Genomic DNA, 21,420 nt, shown 5'->3' with positions numbered 1-21,420 from the left:
GAAAAGTTACTGCTAGTGGAACATTTTTTGAGAAGTTAAAGTTTTGCCTGTCCCGATCATTTTGTCTATCCTCTGTATATGTCATCATATATCTATGATGAATAGTGTCTCTCATAGTTTTCTGAAAATCCTTCAAATATTCTGAAACCTTTTCGAATACAGCATTTCAGTCCAGCAAACCGTTTATACGATTATTTATGCCGTATAAATTAAAAAAGCAGTGCGGACAAGCTGCGATAGTTTCGGAAAGAATTCTTTCAATAATTCCTGAAGAATATCCAACAACAATTCCTGGCAGAATTTCAGCAAGCATTTCTGGAGGAATCCTAGCAGAAGTTCTTAGAGGAATCAAAATCGGAGTTTCAGGAAGAATCCCAGCATTGACCCTGGAAGATTTTTTGCAGTCAGTCATGGATAAATCCTGACAGAAACTCCATGAGAAAACATAGTAGGAATACCAGGACTAAAAAAAAATAAAAAAAAAACACCAGTGAAAATGATAGGATAATTTTCTTGGTGAGTCCCAGCAAGACTTCCTGGAGCAATCTAAGCAGAAACTCCCGAAGGAATCTTTGTCAATATGAAGCAAATTGTGCATTTTCTCACTGAGGCGCGATTCAATTACTGAAATTATTCACACATCAGTGACATCTGTTGGGTAGATTTCTTACTTAATCACATCATTTTCAAATGTAACGCGATATAAGTTCGTGACGTATTTTGTATGGGGTTGCTAAGGTAAGTTTTTTTTAAGACTTTGACGTTTCGTGGCCTTGTTGTTTGCGATTCCGGACTTGGAAAAGTTTCGTTAGCTTTTGGATATAGACAAATTTTGCCAGCGCTCCATGGGTGGTTTGATTTGATTAAAAATGTGGGGCTCGCGTGGCGTGGGAAAGTTTGCTTTATGACTTGATGACGACACCTAAAGAGATCCTTCTGCGATTCCACACGAATTCCATCCGGGATTTCACCAAAGAAATCCTGCGAGATTTCTCCGCAAATTTGTTCCAAGACTTCTCCAGGAGATTCTTTTCAGATTTCCTGGGGGTGAGATTCTTACAGAGGTTTATTTAGGATTCCTGCAGAAGTTTCCTCTGGATTTCATCTAGGAGTTTTCTAAAGAGGTTCCATTTGGGGTTCCTTCAAGAGCTCTTGTCAGGATTCCTTTAGGAAATACAGGAGATAGACAAAATGATCGGGACAAGCAAAATTTTCACTTTTCAAAAAATGTTCAACTAGCTGTAACTTTTCGAAAAGTACATCAAATATTCTCAAATTTTTACTGTAAGTTCATCAACTAGATGTGTATCAGTGGTCCAAAATTAGAAAAGATCGGGCCATTCTTAACGAAGTTATAAAGATTCTTGGAAAAGGTAAAATTATTCGATAGCCAACTTTGAGCTGTTATATCTCCGGATGCAATAAACCAAATGCAATGAAATTTTGACCATTTATGACTTATATAATGAGCTATGAAAAACCATTGACTTAACTAAATATTTTCAACACGGAAGAAAATTATAACGATTAGATTATTTTTCTAATAAAATACCAAATTATCCAAAATATCAACATCGTTTCAAAATTCAAGATGCAAATTAAAGTTCATTTAATTTCCCTCTAATTGACTTATATATTTATGTGTTTTGAAGGAAAGTAACAATATAGCCATCAATAAATTGAAAAAGTAATGGAATGCATATTAAAAATAGACCAATTTACTAAAAAAAAAACGTGAAAAAATTAAAATCGCTATAATTTTGTCTCTTGTTAAAAATTTCAAGTTAAGTCAAATGTTTTAGAGAGTTCATTATATAAGTCATAAACGGTCAAAATTTCATTTCAATCGGTTCATTGCATCCGGAGATATAACAGATCAAATTTGGCTATCGGATAATTTTACCTTTTTCAAGAATCTTTATAACTTCGTGGAGAATGGCCCGATCTTTTCTAATTTTGGACCAGTGATATACATCTAGTTGATGAACTTACAGTAAAAATTTGAGAATATTTGGTGCACTTTTCGAAAAGTTACAGCTAGTTGTACATTTTTGTAAAAGTGAATATTTTGCTTGTCCCGATCATTTTGTCTATCCCCTGTATTCCCGAGAATTTTCCAGAGATTGTTTTGGAGGTTTCCTTAGGAATACCTTTTGAGATAACTTCAGGAGCTTCTAGATTCTTTGGAAATTCTTTCCCAAGTTTATCTAGCAATTAATTTTGAGATTCCTCCAGGATCTCGTTATAGGATTACCCCTGTCATTTTGCCTGACATTCCTCCAGGGTTTTTTTTTTAATAGTTGAACGATAAATTTGTTCTAGGATTACCGTCTTTGATTCCACAAGGAGTTCCATCTAAGATTTTGGAGTTCCTTCAGAAGTTCCCTCTGGGATCCCTTCTGAAACACCTAAAAGGGTTTTTCAGGAACTACTTCCAGGATTCCTTATGGAACTTCAAGGGATTTTTTCTGGAATTCCTCATGGAATTTCATCCTAGATTCTCTTAACAGTTTTTTTGATTGTCTTCAGAAGTTTTTTTTTTAATTTCAAAATTTTTAAAAATTTCAGAATATTTCTGAAAAATATTCCTGGGAATTCGAGGATTTCTAACGGAGTTCCTCCAGGAGATCTTTCAGGGATTGCTTCAGGAAATCCTTTCGAGATTCCTTCAGAAGCTTATCCCAAAATTCCATCGGGGATTCCTTCGAGGAATTCCATGCGAGATTCCTCCCGGAGTTTCTTCTGGGATTTCTTCAGGAATTCTTTCTGAGATCCTTCCAGGAATCCTACTAAAACTTCTGCAGGATTCTTCCAAGAGCTCCTTCCAGGATTGTTTCAAGAATTACGTCCGGGATTACTTACGGCAATTCCACCGGGAGGTTCTTCCGGGATTCCTCATGAAGCTCTACAAGACTTCCTTGAGAAAAAAAAACTCCTTCTGATTTTCCTCCAACAGTATCCTCCGGGAATCCATTTTTCCAGGAATACCTTTTGGAAGCAGTGTTGGTAAAAACTCAAATTCTCAAATCTCATGCTTGAGTTGTTCCACGCGCGATTCTTGACTCGCCAAGCTCACCGTCGAAAAAATCATGCATGAGTTGACTCGCGATTTCACTCATTGCTTTTTTTCTTGGTATTCTTATCACTTACATCGATGTTTTTAGGATTATATGATAGAACATAAGCAAACCTATCGTACAACAACATTGGATGTCGTTCAAATTGATTTGGATTCGTTTTACAAGCGAACGAGATTTCGGCGCTTGACTCGTGAGAGCGAGATTTTGCATGAAAATCTCGCGCGTGACAAAATGATTCAGAATCGCGCGCGAGTTTGCTCACGCAGGAGCGGTTCATGAGTGTGCTTTGAGTGTGATTTTACCAACACTGAAGTCGAAAAAAGTTCTGAAGATTTTCCAAAAGAAGCTATTAGAAAAATCTCGGATGGAATTCCTGAATGATTCCCAGAACTTCTTGAGATATCCCTTGAAGTCCTAGAAGGAATCTCAGAAGCAGTCCTGGACAAGTGGAGTAACAAAACTGGGAATATTTAAATTTAAGTAAATTCCATGTTTTTAAAAACTGTAGAGCTCGATTTGCAGGAAAACTCAAAAACTGTTCTACTTAAATTTTTTGAAGCACTTGATATCAGAACATAATTATGCATCAATAATTTTGGTCGATGATAAAAGTTCATGACTTTCGTTTTTGCCTTTCTCGTACACCAAAGTGTACTGAAAGGCTATATATTCACTCAAAAAACGAATTTTCGATAGAAGGCTCGGAGGATCAAGTCACATATACCAATCAACTCAGTTCGACGAATTGAGATGATGCCTGTATGTGTGTATGTGTGTATGTATGTCTGTGTACAAAAAGGTCACTCACTTTTAAGGCGCTTCCCATTGGCCGATTTTTCGGATTATAGCTTGAATCTAACCGGAAATGGTCCGGATCGGTCAAGGCGTTCCGAAGTTATGGCCATTTGAGTGATCCGGACCAGCACCGGTAGAACTGGTCACATATAAAACTGAACCAAGTCCCCGACCAAGCCCCATCATGCGACACATCAAACTGCGACGATTTTTGTAACCTTCAGCATGGTTGACAAATTTTGTGCGGATATTAACACAGGAGACCGAAAATTCTACGATGTCGATCCAACATTCAAGATGGCGGTCTAAAATTCAAAATGGCGGCTCTAAATTCAAGATGGCGGCTGTATAATGGAGTTTTAAGCCCTAAACCATGCAATATGGGTATATTTTGTACGGTGAAGATGTTTGGAGTCCAATAATGGCGACCATAATATCCAAGATGGCGGTCTAAAATCCAAGATGGCGCCTCCAATTGAAGATGGCGGTTGTTTTATGGAGTTTTAGGCACTAAAACCATGTAACATGGGTATATTTTGTATGGGGAAGATGTCTGGAGTCCATAAATGGCGATCTGAGTATCCAAGATGGTGGTCTAAAATTCAAGATGGCGGCTCCAAATTCAATATGGCGGCTGTATAACGGAGTTTAAGGCCCTAAACCATGCAATAGGACATATCGGTGAAGTACTAGATTTGTAGTAATGAGCTGAATTTTAGTATGGTGAGAAGGTCAATTCTCCGTTTCTGCAATAAAATGGTGCAAAAAGCGTGGGTATTATGATTTCTTGCCTAATTTGATGCTGTTTGAGCAATACTTTGGGCAACAGTGTTGTTGTTTTCTCCATTTCTTGCAACATAAACAACATAAAGACCGGTCCAGAAAGTATGGACGCAGTAAGAAAATACTGGCATTTCAAAACTATTGATGACTAGTTCTTTCTGAAAGTTACATCCTGTTGGTCAACCTATTTTCTCAGCATTTGTATAGCGGTTTTTGCGATTCCAACAGTGTGTTCCGAAATACATAAACTATCAGCGGAACATCATTTAAAAAATGTGCACAAACGTTGTACAGAGTTTGAAAGATCACTTGAGAAATGATTAAAATATGGTGGGAGTAAGTGAGAAAATAGTGCAACCAGCAATCAGCAACCACGGTGGGGATAACACGTTTAAGCATAGGCGAAAATTGGGTAAAAAATAAAGATTCTGCTAACCCTCCTTTGGATAAACAAATAATGAAGGTGTTTGAGCACAAGAAAAAACCTTCTAACTAACACGGAGTGAGGAATGGCCAAAAAAAATAACATTTCGCATTTCAATGTTCATCGTGGCAATGAACGTTTGAATTTTCGAACCTATAGTAAGCAGAAACAGCCAAAACGATGCCCTAAACAAGAACCATCGATCAGGTCCAGACAACTGAAGACTAGATGCGTCCATACTTTCTGGGGCAGTCTTTAGTTATCCAAAGTTTTGCTCAAACAGCATCAAATTAGGCAAGGAATCACAATACCCACGCTTTTTACACCATTTTATTGCAGAAACGGAGAATTGACTTTCTCACCATACTAAAATTCAGCTCATCACTACAAATCTAGTACTACACCGAACGTGCCCCATAAGGGTATATTTTGTATGGGGTAGATGTCCAGTGTCCAAAAATGGCGACCTGAACATTCAAGATGGCGTTATAAAATTCAAGATGGCGGCTTCAAATTCAAGATGGAGGCTGTTTAAAGGAGTTTTAGACCCTTAAACCATGCAATATGGGTACATTTGGTATGGCGGTCTGAAATCCAAGATGGCGGCTCCAAATTCAAGATGGCGGTTGTTTAGTGGAGTTTTTGGCTCTAAAACCATGCAATAAGAGTATATTTTGTATGGGCAAGATGTCAGGAGTCCAAAAATGGCAACCTGAATATCCAAGATAGCGGTCTAAAATTCAAAATGGCGGCTTCAAATCAAGATGGAGGCTGTTTAATGGAGTTTTAGGCCCCAAAACTATGAAAAACATGGGTATATTTGGTATAAGGAAGATATCCGGAGTCCAAAAATGGCGACCACAATTTCCAAGAGGGCGATCTAAAATTCAAAATGGCGACTCCCAATTCTGGCTGTTAAAAGCAGTTTTAGACCCTAACTGCATGTAATATGGGTATATTTGGTATGGGGAAGATGTCTGGAGTAAAAAATGGCGACCGCAATATGCAAAATAGTGGCCCAAACACCAAGATGACGGCTCCAAATTCAAGATTGTGGCTGTTTAATGGCGTTTTAAGCTCTAAATCCTTGTTATATGGGTTTATTTGATATAGGGACGAATTGTGGACTCCAAAAAATGGTGACCAGATGGCGGCTGTTCAATGGAATTCTGTGCTCTTAAACCATTCAATATGGGTATATCTGGTATGGGGAAGAAATGTGGAGTCTAAAAATAAAGACCAGAATAGTCAAGATGGCGAACTTAAATCCAAAATTGCGGCTCAAAGTTCAAGATAGCGGCTTTTTGTTATGGTGCAATGGGACAGCGTCCAGGTGCATTTTTGACTCGCATTTTTGAGAGCACCGATCTCGTCATCCACAAAACGCCCGAAAACGAAAATGCTACTCAATGTTTATCACGAGTGAGCAAGGCTACTCATTGCTTTTTCAGCTCTGTTTGTTGTTTAGATGACGAGATCCGTACTTTCGGTATTTGCAAGGCAGCCATTGTGACGGCCATCTTTGGATTCGCTCATATATGTCCTTAAGACATATAGGCGCAAACATCAAAGCTACATAAACGATATGATTTCTGGTGCCATGTATTGGATTTTTGTTTAACGTATGAAAGTGCGATATTCATCTACATGTCACTTGAGTTTTGTTGAAATGTGTTTTCGAACGCACGAGGAAGGTGCCATCACCGCTAGGTGGATTAATTAGGGTTTTTGAGTTATCTATTCTCTGTAAAATAGAAGTTTTTACTATTCCATACCAAGGTAAATGAGACTAATAAAACTAATATAATTTGGAATTCGCTCACACGCGGCGAATTATGGAAATGATGCTTCTATGAAACTATTATTAAAAGCACTACTGAACCATTTGAACACTGAATTAGCCTGTGCACCGTTTTTTGTTGTCTTCCTTACCCCTTTGAATAAGAAGAAGGAGAGTCCAAGATAGCAACAAAGGATGCACAAGCAAATAATATATTTTGGCTATTAATTTTGATAAACACTTCATCATACAATTTTATGCAAATAAAAATAACATTCCTTTTACCAAATCATCGATTTGAAACACAGTGGATTGAAAATTATCGTCCTCTGTATGGGTGTGTAGGATGTTGGCAATATTTATTGTTATACGATTATTGCCTCCAAATATTTGGGAAAACTCTAGCTAGAGAGGTACTTACCGTCTCCACGGGCTCTGGAAGAATTTTCTCGAATTTGTGTCCCAGCAGCGATTCCTTCGCACCGCCTTCGCCACCCGCTTCACTCTCACCACCGCCCATCCCCGCCCCGCTCGTCGTCTTGTGGGAAATCTTTCGGCTGAGGTACTGCGGCGAGAACTTGGAGCGCGATTTGCTGCTGTTCGCCTGCGAAAGTTGCGACTTGTCCGATTTGTTATCGAGGGATTTCTGATTCCGGATCGATGCCCGATGTGGCCCCATTCCGGCGTCGTCCTCCATGTCCCCCGTCGCCATGCCCTCGAACGAGGTCGAGTTGTTGACGCTGTTCAGCGAAATAGGAACTATGTTGGGCGTTTCGTTGATATTAACGATCCGATTCTCGTCGTCGGAGTCGAACTTTCGGTGCGGCTGCTGTTGCTTCTGGAGGAACGCAGCAGCATGGTCCAGCTTGTACGGTCGGAAGGCGGTGGGAGACGTGACATGACTGCTGCTGTTGCTATCCTTCGGCGGGTGATGACTGTGATGGTTATGGTGATGGTGGTGATTATTGCTTTGCTTTTCGGTTGGCCTTCGCTTGCGGATGGCTTTCTGGCTGGGCCCGTTGGCCGTCTGGTTTGGTTGGCCGCTATCGGTAGTAGTTGACGGCACCGGCAACGACGGCAGTGGACAATGGCATTCGCATTCACGGCAATCTACTTCGACGGGAGTGGCCACCGTTGCCTTATCAGCTGTGGTAAGGATATTCTCCGATATGCTGAAAAAGTGGTCACCACCGTTCGGATCGATGAGTTTGTTCTGATTTCCGAAGCACATCGGTTTCTGCAGGCTGGAGCAGCTTTTGGTTTTGTAGGTTTCGTGGCTCTTCTGCGGCAGCAGGCAGTTCCGATCGTAGTACGACGAGTTTTCATTCACCATCCGCATTATCTTCTTGGCGCTGTTGAAGATGTTCAGATTGGACAATGCCCTGATGGCCGTTTTGGTGATGGGGGGCGTCGTGATGAGGTTGACTGACGAGTTCCGGCGCTTTATGCGTCCCTTCGGTTCCATGTAATCTGCGAGTTCGTGGTCGCCATTGCTGCTCGAGGACAGATCGTCGTAGCTCAGCGTTTCACATTGTCGCAGCAAACTGTCCAGCTTCTTGATTTCGGATAGTTCTATGCAGGAGTTGGCACGCAAACTTGTCTCCGACATGGTTCTCGCCGGATCGGCAGCACATCATTCACGGTCTAGCGGCAGTCGGGCACTGGCTCTGCTGTGGGCGCGAGTTGCATGATCCGATGATACCAAAACAGTCGGCTATTTTCGCCCGGTTTTATTACTTTTTTTCCCTGTGGTCGCACCACACTTCAGTCACTGAGTCACTTTGGTTTGCTGTTTTCGGTTTCGCGGTTTCGATGGGCACTTGTTCCTTTACAATTGTTCAGCCTTGGGATTGATTGTGTAACTGATGAAATTTGAAAATGGAAAAATTCGATACCAATTTCGGCGATGTTTGATTGGATGATAAAATACGGAGCATCGGCGTCGACGTGAGGGTTGGTTGGTGTGGGAGGAACATGGAAATCAAATTATTAACCCTTTATAAGGCAGTGGCAACTATATTGCCACCTTATACACATATTTTTTTCTGTTCGTTTAGAAAAAAAATTACAACTTCTGTTTTAACTGATGGACACATTAGGCCTTTGTGAACACTCATGATTTTTTTTTGAACCATAACAAATATGAATGGGCTTTTTTTTAGAACAAAATGTCTCTCCAAAAACCGCCATTTTTGAGTGCATAAAGTTTTATAAGCTCGAACTTCTGTTGTGGTGAGCGAAATGAAAATCGAATGATGGGGAATGAAAGGCCTATGTTCCTTTTACTTGTGGACAAAATTTCAACTTGATTGCTTCATTACTTTTAGAAACTCGGCCTTTTGAAAAAATGTACTATAATAAATGGGCATGTACTAAAATTGCAATATCGTCCAAAATAATTGACCAATCGAGTTCAAATCCTCACAAGTAACTCATGAATATTAGGGCAATAACCTGTCAAAAAATCAGCATGATTGATAAACGCATCACAACATTTTAAACTTTGTTGACAAAAATTTGAAATTTAGACCAATTTTTTTCATACAAAATCGACCATCGAATTTTTTGTAAATAAAAACATTTTTGTTCAATACACCACATGTACTTTATATTCCAATGTAGAACGAGTGGATTCCGTGCCTGGTTCTCTCGGCCTTATAAAGGGTTAACCTGTGTATACTATTTCAACAACTGACCGATGAATTCTTAAAAAGCTTCAGTTTTATATTGTTGCACCAACATTGTGTGTGTGTGTCCTTGAGTGAAACGGCAAGACGTTTCGATCAGTTCGTGAAATTTGCTTTCACGATATAGGGTATGAGTGCTATCAGTAATCTCACGCTCCCAATTTCATCCTATTCGAAACAGGCGATTACGGCACCGAATGATTCCGTTCTTTTTGTTTTCATGCATGCTTACTTCTAACAAAAAAATCAAAAATAAGAAACAAAACAAACAGCGCTTCAATCCTTTGTTTTTCGTAGGATGGAAATAGGAGCCACATGCTTAATAAGGAAACCAATACCCTACTTTATACTTTATACCTGAGACTTTATACTAAACGATAATCACTGAATACTTAATCGGTGAGCTCTTTCCATATTATTGGAATAATTGTCAGCATATGGGTGAGTCTCGAGCATAATTAATCGCGTTCACCATTGTGGATGCTTTCTAAGGGTGCACCAGGGAAAACACCCTAGTATGCTGTCCTTACTGCACTACGGCGGGGCGGTACAGCGGACCTTTATTTCCCTAGCTGTGTTTTTGGTGTTTTAGAGGCCCCCGCGGAACCTGTTCCAGGTGTTCCGGAGCGGCCACATCAGTTGATACATACTTCAGTCACTTTTTTCTGCCCCATTCTCCCGAAATCATGAAGATTGATACGTCGCATGGCATGTTTTGGTTGCAAACCAGAAATGTCCCCGATGACACCTCTGTGGAACCTGTGCTAGATGTCCCGGGGTAGTCATATTAGTTGATACAGACTTCAGTCTATCGTTTCTGACTAAGTTATCGAAATCATGAAGATTGATACCGTAATCTGGGGGGTAGTTGATCAGCGGGGTAAAGTAGATCACTATGGGATCCACGTCTTTCAATTGCTGAGGACGCTACAATTCTGTTTCAGTGGAAGAACTTTTGGCGTAAATGAATTGTGTGAATATATTTCAAGGATTTTGAAGGTTTTTATGACAATTTTGCAAGATTTTACATAAAAATATCGACTTTTTTGAATGTGTATTAAAACTAGGTGAAAAGATTGTATTTTTAAAAACGCCTGCCATCAACGCTTGTATCAGATGACTCACAAAATACTTTTAATCATCCATGGTAACCTGTGCGCCAACTATATTTTGTAGCAGTTTCGGCGGTAGCAGTTTTCGGCGGCGGCGGCGGCGGTCACCAAAATTTGACCATAATGTCAACATAGGCAAAGTAAAGAAGTCGTTAATACGCTATAGAATTTGAAGTATGAGCTTTTCCATGACCATATATGACTTATACTATTACGTTAGAATGAGTACTTTTTCTGTTCAGGTCATCACTGCCACCAGGGATTATACATATTTAGACATTACCTGTATCCTAAGTGTAATGCATGTTGCATTACTCAATTGCAAATGGAGGGCAATAAAATATCGATTTTACTATAGTTTTTGTTTTGGTTTCTCAGAACCTTCAGAAGCTATCAAACTTGATTATAAGGTCACTATATTTACACTAAGAAATCCCCGAATGATTTCGGGAAGGAATCTCAAAAGGAATTCCAAGAGGAGCCTTAAAGAAACTCCTGAAGGAATCCACGAAGAAAATTCTGGAGACTAATCTCCGCAGGAACTGCTGTATCAAACCCTGAAGAAACTTCTGGTTTCTCTGGTGATTCAAGAATTTCTCTTAGAGAGATCCCTGCAGAAAATTCTGAAGAAATCGCTGATTGGAGTTTTCGAAGAATTTCAGAAGGAAATCCATGACGAATCTTCTAAACAAATTCCAGGAGGATTCCCCAAATGAACTTATGAAGGAATCCCAAGGGAATTACAGCAGGAATTCCAGGAGAAATCTCCGCAGGAGTTCTAGCGGGAATTCCAAAAGAAATTCGAGAAGGAATCCTTTAAGGATTTCTAGGAGGAATCAACGAAAAATATCCAGGAGAAATCTCTGGAGGATTTGCAGGAGAAATCCCTGAGAGAATACTAGGAGATATTTCCTCGTGGATCCTTGAAGGAATTTCAGAAGGAATCCATGAAGGCATTCCAGGACGATTCCCCGAAGAAATTCGAAGAGGAATCACCGAAGAACTTCCAAGAGAGAATCCCGAAGGAAATCTAGAATGAATCCTCGACGGAATATCAAGAGGAGTCCCCGAAAAAAATCCCAGGATGAATTCATGAAGTAAGTCCAGGAGGAATCCCCAAAGGAATTTCAGAAAGATTTTTTAAAGGAATTCGAGAAGAAATCCCCAAAGTATTTCTTGGAAGAACCATCGAAAAATATCCAGGAGAAATCGTCGTAGGGGTTCCATGAGGAACCCCTGAAATAATTCCAAGAGGAGTTCCCGCAAGAATTCCAAGAGGAAACCCCGAAATAATTCCAGCACGAATCTCAAAGAAATTTTAGCAGGAATCCCCAAAAAATCCAGGAAGAATTTCCAAGCGGAGGAATTCCATAAGGAATATCCGAATTATTTTCGGGAGGAATCTCCGAAGAAATTCGAAGAGGAATTCCCGTTGAAACGTCAGGAGGAATCCCCGATGGGATAGCAGGAGAAATTACAGAAGGAATTTCTGGAGGAATCTTCGAATTAATTCCAGAAGGAACCCCCAAAAGAAATGCAGGAGGAATCCCTGAAGAAGTCCAGAAGAAATACCCGACGGAATTTATGGAAGAATTGCTGAAGGAATTCCTGGAGAAATCCCCGAAAAAATTACAGAAGAACTCCCTGCAGGAATCTCAGGTGGAACTCCTGAAGGAATTTCGGGAGGAATCTCCGAAGGATTTCCAAGCGGTATACACGAAGGATTTTCAAGAGGAATCCACATATGAAATCCAGGAGGAACCTCCGAAGGGAAACCAGGAGGAATCCCTAGATGAAGTCCAACAGAAATCCCTGGAGGAATTATATGAGAAATCCCTGGAGTAATTCCAGGAGGAAATTTCGAAGGAATTCTAAGAGAAATCACCGAAGAAATTCCAGGAAAATTTCACAGGAATTTTGGTAGGAATCTACGAAGAAATTCCAGTAAGAATTCCCGAAGAAATTCCAGAAGGATTCTTCGAAGGAAGTCCAAGGAAACCCCTGAAGGAAGTCTAGGAGGAATCCCCGAAGAAATTACAAAAGATATTCCTGCAGGGATTCCAGGGGAATGCACGAAGGAATTCCGGTAGGAATATCCAAAAGATGTCCAGGCGGAAACCTTGAAGAATTTTCAGCGGATATTTCCAAGTAGGGGGAAGGATTTGCACGAGGTATTCCCTAAAAAAAATCCTGGAAGAATTCTACAAGGAAATCCTTGAGAAATTCCTGTAGAAACTCCATGAAAGATCCCTCAAGAATATCCTGGAAATATGGCTGATTATAATCCTAAGGCAAGGAACTCCTTCAATATTCCCTGAAGGAATTCTTGAATGAACTTTTAGAGAAATCTCTGATGTAACTCCTGAAGGAATACATGAGTCTTCCTGGGAAAATCTCGATCTCAATCTACAATCTGAAAGAACCCCAGGAGGGATCCCTGGATTAACTTCTGGAAGAATCCCGAAAGGAACTTCTCGAGGAATCCCCTAAGGATATCCTGAAAGAATCTTGGAAGGAACTTCTGGGGGAATCCCTGAATTCTCCTGCAGATATCATTGGATCTTCCTATAAGATTCTCTTAAGGAACTTCTGTAGGAATCCATGAAGACATTCAGGAGGAATCGCTGACGAAACATCTGCAAGAATTCCTGCAACTGCTGGAGGAATCTCTGATGGAACTCCTGGATTATTTTTTGTGAGAATTCCTGTAAGAATTTCTAAAGGAATTTCAGAAGGAATCCATGCAGAAACGGCTGGACTAATTTCTAAAGACCTCCTGCAAGAATTCCTGAAGAAACTTCTCACGAAATTCTTGATGGATCTCCAGGTGGCATTTATAAATCCTCCTAAAGAATCTTTAAACGGACTTCTGGAAGGATTCCTGAACGAACTCCTGTTAAAATAGCTTAGGGAACTTCTGAAAGAATTCCTAATGAACACCCGGAGGCATCCCTGAAACCTCCTGGAGCTATTGGGGAGACTCTTTAGCGAACTCCTGGAGAGATCGCCGAAGGAACTTCTGGAGCAATCCTTGAAAGAACTCCTGAAAGAATCTCTGAAAAAATTCATGAGGCATCCTGAAATAATTTCAAGAGGAATTCCCTAAGGAATTTCAGGAGAATTTTTGAATAAAAATTCCAGGAGGAAAGCTAGAAGGAATCCCTGAAGGATCTTCTTGAATTATCCCTACAGAACGTCAAGAGAAATCCCTGAATTTCTGAAAGATCTCTGAGGAAACTCCTGGACTAATTCCTGAAGAAACTCCTGTATAAATTCTTGCAGTAAATTCAGAAGGAATCCATGAAGAAACTCTCAGACTAATCTCTGAAGGACCTCCTATGAGAATCCTTGAAGGGTTTTCTGGATGAATCTCTGATGTATCTCTAGGAGGCATCCTTGAATCCTCCCGAAAGAATTTCTGAAGGAACTCCTGGAGTTTTTCCTGACGAGATCTTCCTGAGGCATCTACTGAAAAAAGATCAATGCTAAAACTCCTGGAGGCTTCCCTGAAGAATTTTCTGGAGGAAACCCAGGTGGATCTCCTGCAGACATAACTGAATCTTCTGGAATAATCCCTGAAGACACTTCTGGAGAGATGTGAATGAGGAATAATTAATACAATCTAATGAAAAATGAAAACAAAACTCCTAAGAGTTGAGAAATCAATTATTGTAATCAATCATTTATGATAGTGATCGTGAGATTTTTTTTTTATTTCAACTTTATGTAAACTTCATTTTGTTCGTGCACTGATCACCGGCGCGAAACATGAAAATCGGCGGCGTGACAAACAGCGGCGTATGGCGCGCCGTCGATAGCTCGGTCGGCGTCGGCGTGGGTCAAAAAGTGCGGCGGCGGCGGCGTGGCGCGGTGGCGTACAGGTCTCATTGAACATAGATTTAAGTTAACATTTTTGTTAACATATACGTTTTTTTTTTGGAAAATAGCATATTTTTGCGAAAGTTGGACGATTTTTTAAGACATTGCCTACCTTTAGGCGTTTAATGTGGGTCATTTTGTAACTAACTAAACTTTATTTTACTTTTATCATACAAAATACACTAGTTGTAAGAATTCGACAAACTTATTCAGATTCAGCATCATTAAATTTAGTTTGTTCAATAATTTTCCAACCTTCTATTGTCATGTCAGTGGTTGATCAATTTCACCCCGGATTGAAAGTTTTCATATTCGGCCATTTGAATTTTTTTTTACAAAATGTAGCAATTTCTTGTAAGAACTTCATTTACGGAACCTGATACAGGTCCATTCAGTACATGTTTTAAACATATTTGTTCGGAATCGTATGCATTGTACCTGATTTTATTGAAAATAATAGAGGAAAAGTGATCAACTTCCCCCCAGATTACGGTATGTCGCACAGCATATTTAGGTTGAAAACCAGAAGTGTCCCCAATGAGACTCCACGGAACCTGTCATGGGGATCCGGATGGGTCAACTTATTCAAATCTGGCTATCGCACTTGTGTTTCACTGTTCACATCAAAAATTTCGGTGGAAATCGACGATTCAAACACAATAACACACGAAATAATCACTTTTAGCCATTTTGGCAACCCCCTGACCCCAGCACAATCCGGAATATCCCCGGAATGGTTCCGGATATTACATTGCCACTTGTGTATAATAAATTAGTACCAATTTATGATCGATTAAGGGCGACTTCAAAAAATTCGGATGAAAATTGACGAAATGCCAGCATTTTGAAAATGAGTTGTCGGGGGTAGACATGGGTAACTCACTCGCGAATCGACTCAAAGAATCGATTCGCGAAATTGAGTGAGTGAACCATGATTCTTCTCAAAAGAGTTACGATTCGCTGACGTTCATTACGATTATGGAAAGAGTTAGCATGACTGCGCACTTAATGATGATTCGAGCTGAACATCGCATTCTCGCACCAGTGATTCGACTATTCTGTGGAATAAACGAAAAACTGCTAATCCTCCATTTCAATCGTTATGCCAGACGTTTGTGCATAATGTCAACATCCGTACTAGTGAATCTTCTTGAAAACTGGGTAAATTTGTAGGAAAAGCTGACGTGACGACTCACATAGAAAATCAACATTTTTCTTCAAATCCCGGAAATGATTTACTGAATCGATCAATAGAGTCGACTCTTTTTTGAATGTGAATCGAGAGCAATGCACTCTCAAAATCAAATCTGTTTTCTCATCTTTAGTCGGGGGTCGGTTCAAATATAGCCTCATATTTGTGCCACCTAGTGAGCTGCTTCTGATGGTAAGTGTTACCTTGTAGGTTGCAGTTCATCTTGTGAACATTTTCTCTGAAGACAGTATGCGCTGTGAATCACACAGGACTGGGGTGAATATGTGTAATAGATCATAGTAGGTTGACTTAGAACAAGAGAGTACCCGGGTAGAGGTGAACATTGATCAACCAATCCAATATCACGTTTTGATCGTCAGTATAATGTTCACCTCTACCCGGGTACTCTCTTGTCCTAAGTCAACCTACTATGATCTACTACATATCTACTACATATCAATATAGGAGATAAAAGATATGTAAATAATATCTGAAAAATGTTCCTGGAACATCTGAACAATATCAAAATGTGATATTTCAAGATCAAACGAATAGCTCGTTGCTATTGGTTAGATCTTACAAAATCTAAATATGATATGATACACTTGACTACCCGAGCAGAGGAAAAAAGCTCAATAATAGCATATTTTGATACGGAGACCAAAAAGTGATTTTTGTTTGTTTGAGATAAGAGGTAAAAGTACTGAAAACAATATCTCAATTTTACTCCTGGAACATCTTCATCATAGCACATGTAGCTCTTGGTAAAATCTAACCAATAGCAGTGAGCTATTCGATTGATCTTCACATATCAAATTTTGCTATTGGTCAGATGGTTGAAGAACAAATTTTTGCTATTATTTTCAGTACTTTTACCTCTTATCTCAAACAAACCAATATCACATTTTGATCGTCAGTACTTGACCTCTGTCCGGGTATCACACCGAGGACCTGGGATCGAATCCCTCTCCCGACAAACTCACAAAATGTGAGTTCTTCCTTCGGAAGGGAAGTAAAGCGTGGGTCCCGAGATGAACTAGCCCAGGGGCTAAAAATCTCGTTAATACAGATAAAAAAAATATGATATGATGATTATGTTCCTGGAGTAAAATTTTGATTTTATTTTTAGATCTTTTATCTCTTATGTCAATCAAACCCATAGCTATTTTAGATCTCCATATCAAAATATGCTAGAATTGAGCTCTTTTCCTCTACTCAGGTAGTTTGGCATTAGGGATGCTCAGATTATAATAAACTTTCTGGTTTTAGCGGCTGTTCGAGTCCGTATGAAGTTGATCATCAATATTAACTTCTTTTCTCGATCAGCCTAGATAGCTGTGTAGTGTCGGTAGCGATTGTCTCAATTGGCTAAGAATAACACTACGGACCGCCTGTTCCGGTGGTAAGAATCCACCAACAGGTGACCCCTAATTCATGGTGTGATGCGGCTTTATGCTTACCGTGCCTAGGAATGAATGGCTAGGGGGGTCTAATAAAAACCTAACCGCTAACGGAGCCTGTGGAGTACCAGGGCGCCCTCCACAGTATGTAGCCCTTACTGCGCTAACCGGAGCAATGATGCAGTGGACCTTGTGTTTCTCCGAGACAATCAGCTGCCCTTCTTTAGTTTCACTTGAGGCCAAATAAGGGCGGGATTATGAAGATGTTGTTAATTAGTTTTAATTTTCACCTATATGGTTTCGCATTATGCGATTTACACAGTGTATTCTGTGTATCCTCGCCTTTGGCGTTTTCCAATCGATACCGATTTGGTTTTATTGTTGCTGTTCTTTGTTGTGCTGTTGTTGCGAAGAGATTAATCTTACCTAGTTTGGGTAGTGGCTACGGTTAAGATAGCTCAGATCAATCTTCAGCATAAAAGAACAGCAACGATCAATCTTTGCAGACTTATGCAAAATGGTACAGCCCAAGTGGCCTTGGTACAAGAACCTTACTTTCGTAAGGGAAATTTCTATCTAGGAAACCTTGTGAACCCGGTGTTTGCCACTTTCAGTAAACATGAAATGGCAAACTCGCGTGTCATGCCTCGAGCCTGTGTGCTTGTCAACAACGCAATAGTTGCTACACTCATCTCTGAACTAACCACCAGAGATGTATGTGCTATCACAATTGATGTATCTGTTGGAAACCTCAACAGGAAATACGTCTATTGTTCTGTGTATTTACCGCATGATGAACCATCCCCTACGGATGCTTTCAAACAAGTCATCGCATACTGCACTTCAAAAGGCCTTCCGCTAATTGTTGGCAGTGATGCTAATGCTCACCATATCATCTGGGGCAGCTCAGACATTAACTTGAGAGGCTCCAGTTTGATGGAGTACTTAAGTAGTACAGATCTTGCATTACTTAACATAGGCAACCGCCCAACCTTCATGGTATCTGCTAGAGAGGAAGTGTTAGATATAACGCTTTGCTCTAGCAGAATTAGTCACGAGCTGACCAATTGGCATGTGTCAGATGAAGAATCTTTATCTGACCATCGCTACATCTTTTTTGAACATTTAAATGTTACTTCGCAAACATTGCGTTTCAGGATTCCTCGGTCAACAAACTGGGATCTCTATACTGATTTGGTTGCAGCCAAATTTCATGGATATTCGCCATCCATTGACACTCCAAGTGATTTAGATGATGCCGTTGATACTACAACGACCTTCATCATGGAAGCTTTTGAAGAAGCATGCCCTCTACGGTCTGTGAAGATCACAAGAGGAACCCCTTGGTGGAACTCTGATCTGGCGAAACTCAGGAAACAATGTAGAAAGAGTTGGAACAGACGACGTTCGGCTGGTTCGGAGGCTTTCAGGTCGGCTCGCAATGCCTACAGGAAAGCTCTCCGGTCTGCTGAACGATCCGGCTGGAAAAACCTTTGTACAAATGTTTCCAGCTTGAGTGAAGTCAGTCGGTTAAACAAAATCCTTGCGAAATCTAAGGATTTCCGGGTGAACGAACTTCGTTTGCCAAATGGCGATCTGACTTCCTCTGATGAGGAAGTTCTGGAATGCTTATTCAGCACACACTTCCCTGGATGTGTGGATATTACATCTTCGGATGATCCTGATGTCTTTTCTTGTAGTTATGATTCTTTAGCTTCGGCTCGGAGTATTGTAACTATAGAATCGATTGAGTGGGCTCTTAATAGCTTTGCTCCTTTCAAATCTCCTGGGGCAGATGGGATTTATCCTATTTTGCTTCAGAAGAGATTTGATTATTTCAAACATGTTTTGAAAAAACTACTTGTTTGCAGTTTTGCTACAGGGTATATTCCCAAATCCTGGAGGGATATTACTGTAAAGTTTATTCCGAAAGTGGGTCGTGCGTCGTATGAAGAAGCAAAGAGTTTCAGACCTATCAGTTTGACCTCTTTTCTTCTGAAATGCTTAGAACGCATTGTGGATCATCACATCCGTGATGTTCATCTGGCCAACGTGCCTCTTCATGTGAACCAACATGCCTACCAATCTGGTAAGTCCACTGTGACTCTTTTACACAAGGTTGTTTACGATATCGAGAAAGCATTCGCTCAAAAACAAACTTGTTTGGGTGTTTTCTTAGATATCGAGGGTGCCTTTGACAACGTGCCTTTCGATGCCATATTGGAAGCCGCACGGAGTCATGGTATATCTCCAATGATTTCCAATTGGATTCACCAAATGCTCAAAAACCGATATCTCTTCTCGACATTGCATCTAGCAGGGATTAGGAAATTGAGTGTTTGTGGATGCCCCCAAGGGGGAGTCTTATCACCGCTTTTGTGGAATCTCGTAGCAGATACGCTATTGAGGCAACTCAATAATAGCGGTTTTCCTACTTATGGTTTTGCCGACGACTACCTTACATTGTTAGTTGGTATGTGCATCAGCACCCTTTTCGACCTGATGCAAAACGCCCTTCAGGTAGTTGAGGGTTGGTGTCGCCAATATGGCCTTTCGGTTAATCCGAGTAAAACATCTATTGTTCTTTTCACGGAAAGGCGAAACCGTAATGGCGTTCGACCTTTGCGTCTCTTTGATTCTGAAATCGATGTGACTGAACAGGTAAAGTACGTTGGAGTCATTCTTGATTCCAAGCTTTCCTGGACACCTCACATTGAGTTCAGAATCAAGAAAGCTTGTATGGCCTTCGGGCAATGCCGGCGTACTTTTGGTACAACTTGTGGTCTAAAACCCAAGTATATCAAATGGATTTACACAACTGTGGTTCGGCCAATATTGGCTTATGGGTGTCTTGTGTGGTGGCAAAAGGGTGAAGTGAGAACGGTCCAATCAAGATTAGGTCATCTCCAAAGGATGTGCTTAATGGCGATGTCTGGAGCGTTCTCTTCAACTCCTACGGCAGCGCTAGAAGTTCTCTTTGACGTTGCCCCATTACACATTCATCTCAAACAAGAAGCCCTTTCTTGCACTTACCGGTTACGGGTACTCGGAAACTCCTGTGAACCGCACATCAACACACACCTCGTTGTTTCCACTTTTAGTGAATTGGGACAAAATTGTCCTTGCTCCAAGTGATCTTACAATTGCTTGTAATTTTCCATATAGGACATTTTCCACGAAATTCCCTTCCCGGGAAGAGTGGACATCTGGTTATCTGGAAAGAAGTATTTCAGACGGCATCGTATGTTACACTGATGGCTCCCTTCTCGAAGGTCGAGCAGGTGCTGGTGTTTATTCTCGTGAGCTAAGGCTGTATCAGTCTTACTCACTTGGTAGACACTGCACCGTTTTTCAGGCCGAAATCTTTGCTCTTATGTGCGGAGTCCAATCAGCACTTCAGCAGCACGTAATGGGCAAAGTAATATACTTCTGTTCAGATAGCCAGGCTGCTATTAAAGCACTTGCTTCGGCCAACTCCAGGTCGAAGATAGTTATCGCTTGTCGAACTCAAATCGAAGAGCTGAATTCAGCAATCGCTGTTCACTTTGTATGGGTACCTGGTCATTCTTCCATCGCTGGAAATGAATTGGCTGATGAGTTAGCTCGCTCTGGAGCATCACATGACTTCATTGGCCCTGAGCCAGCTATTCCGATATCGAAGTGTTGGATTAAGCTTCAGATTCACACCTGGGCTGTCACTCAACACAGACAATATTGGAATAGTTTGGAGTCATGTCGTCAAACCAAATTGTATAGTGCTGAGCCATCTCTACGGGTGGCGAAGTATCTAACTAATCTGTCTAAGCAGAATTGCAGCATGTTGGTCAAAGCATTGACTGGCCACTGCCGACTCAGCTATCACATGGCGAATATTCAGCAAGCTGATTCATTTGCCTGTGATAGCTGTGAATCCGATTATGGAACTTCGTATCATTTGATATGTAACTGTCCAGTTTTCGCGCAACTGCGTTTCCGAGTATTCGGTAAACACTTATTAAGTGAAACTGACTTCAGAAACCTGAATCTTCAGGATATTCTGTTGTTCTTAACCCGCTGTGGTAAAGAGCTATAGGCTCTCTTTCGCTTTATGCGTTATTACAGTACCCTTTTCAGGGCGCTGTTTGAACCCATTGTGGTACGCTTGTGCGTTAGTACCCTCTTCCAGGGTATTTTTCCTATTTCCCTACCTGTCCCTATCCCCATCCAAATCCTTTTTCCTTCCTTTTCCCTCAGGTAGATGATGAAATAGGCTGTTATTTTGGCGATGGCACAAATGTCCCAAATGGAG

At 40.6% G+C, this 21,420-nt stretch overlaps 1 protein-coding gene across 12 annotated transcripts in view; it reads right to left on the bottom strand.

The window, feature by feature from the left end:
* Window positions 1-21,420, bottom strand: part of LOC109423356 (potassium voltage-gated channel subfamily H member 6) — a 518,403-nt gene that overhangs the window by 182,245 nt on the left and 314,738 nt on the right. For 3 of the 12 annotated variants that reach the window (XM_062854262.1, XM_019698327.3, XM_019698328.3), the window contains exon 2: window positions 7,284-8,724. The exons of the other annotated variants lie outside the window; for them this stretch is intronic. In XM_062854262.1, coding sequence (XP_062710246.1) covers window positions 7,284-8,471 — 1,188 coding nt within the window. In that variant the 5' untranslated portion in view covers window positions 8,472-8,724. The remainder of the gene's footprint in view (window positions 1-7,283; window positions 8,725-21,420) is intronic. 12 annotated transcript variants of the gene reach the window in all.

This window comes from Aedes albopictus, chromosome 2 (genome assembly GCF_035046485.1).
Source record: "Aedes albopictus strain Foshan chromosome 2, AalbF5, whole genome shotgun sequence".
NCBI lineage: Eukaryota > Metazoa > Arthropoda > Insecta > Diptera > Culicidae > Aedes > Aedes albopictus.
This window is presented reverse-complemented; position numbering and strand designations above follow the sequence as displayed.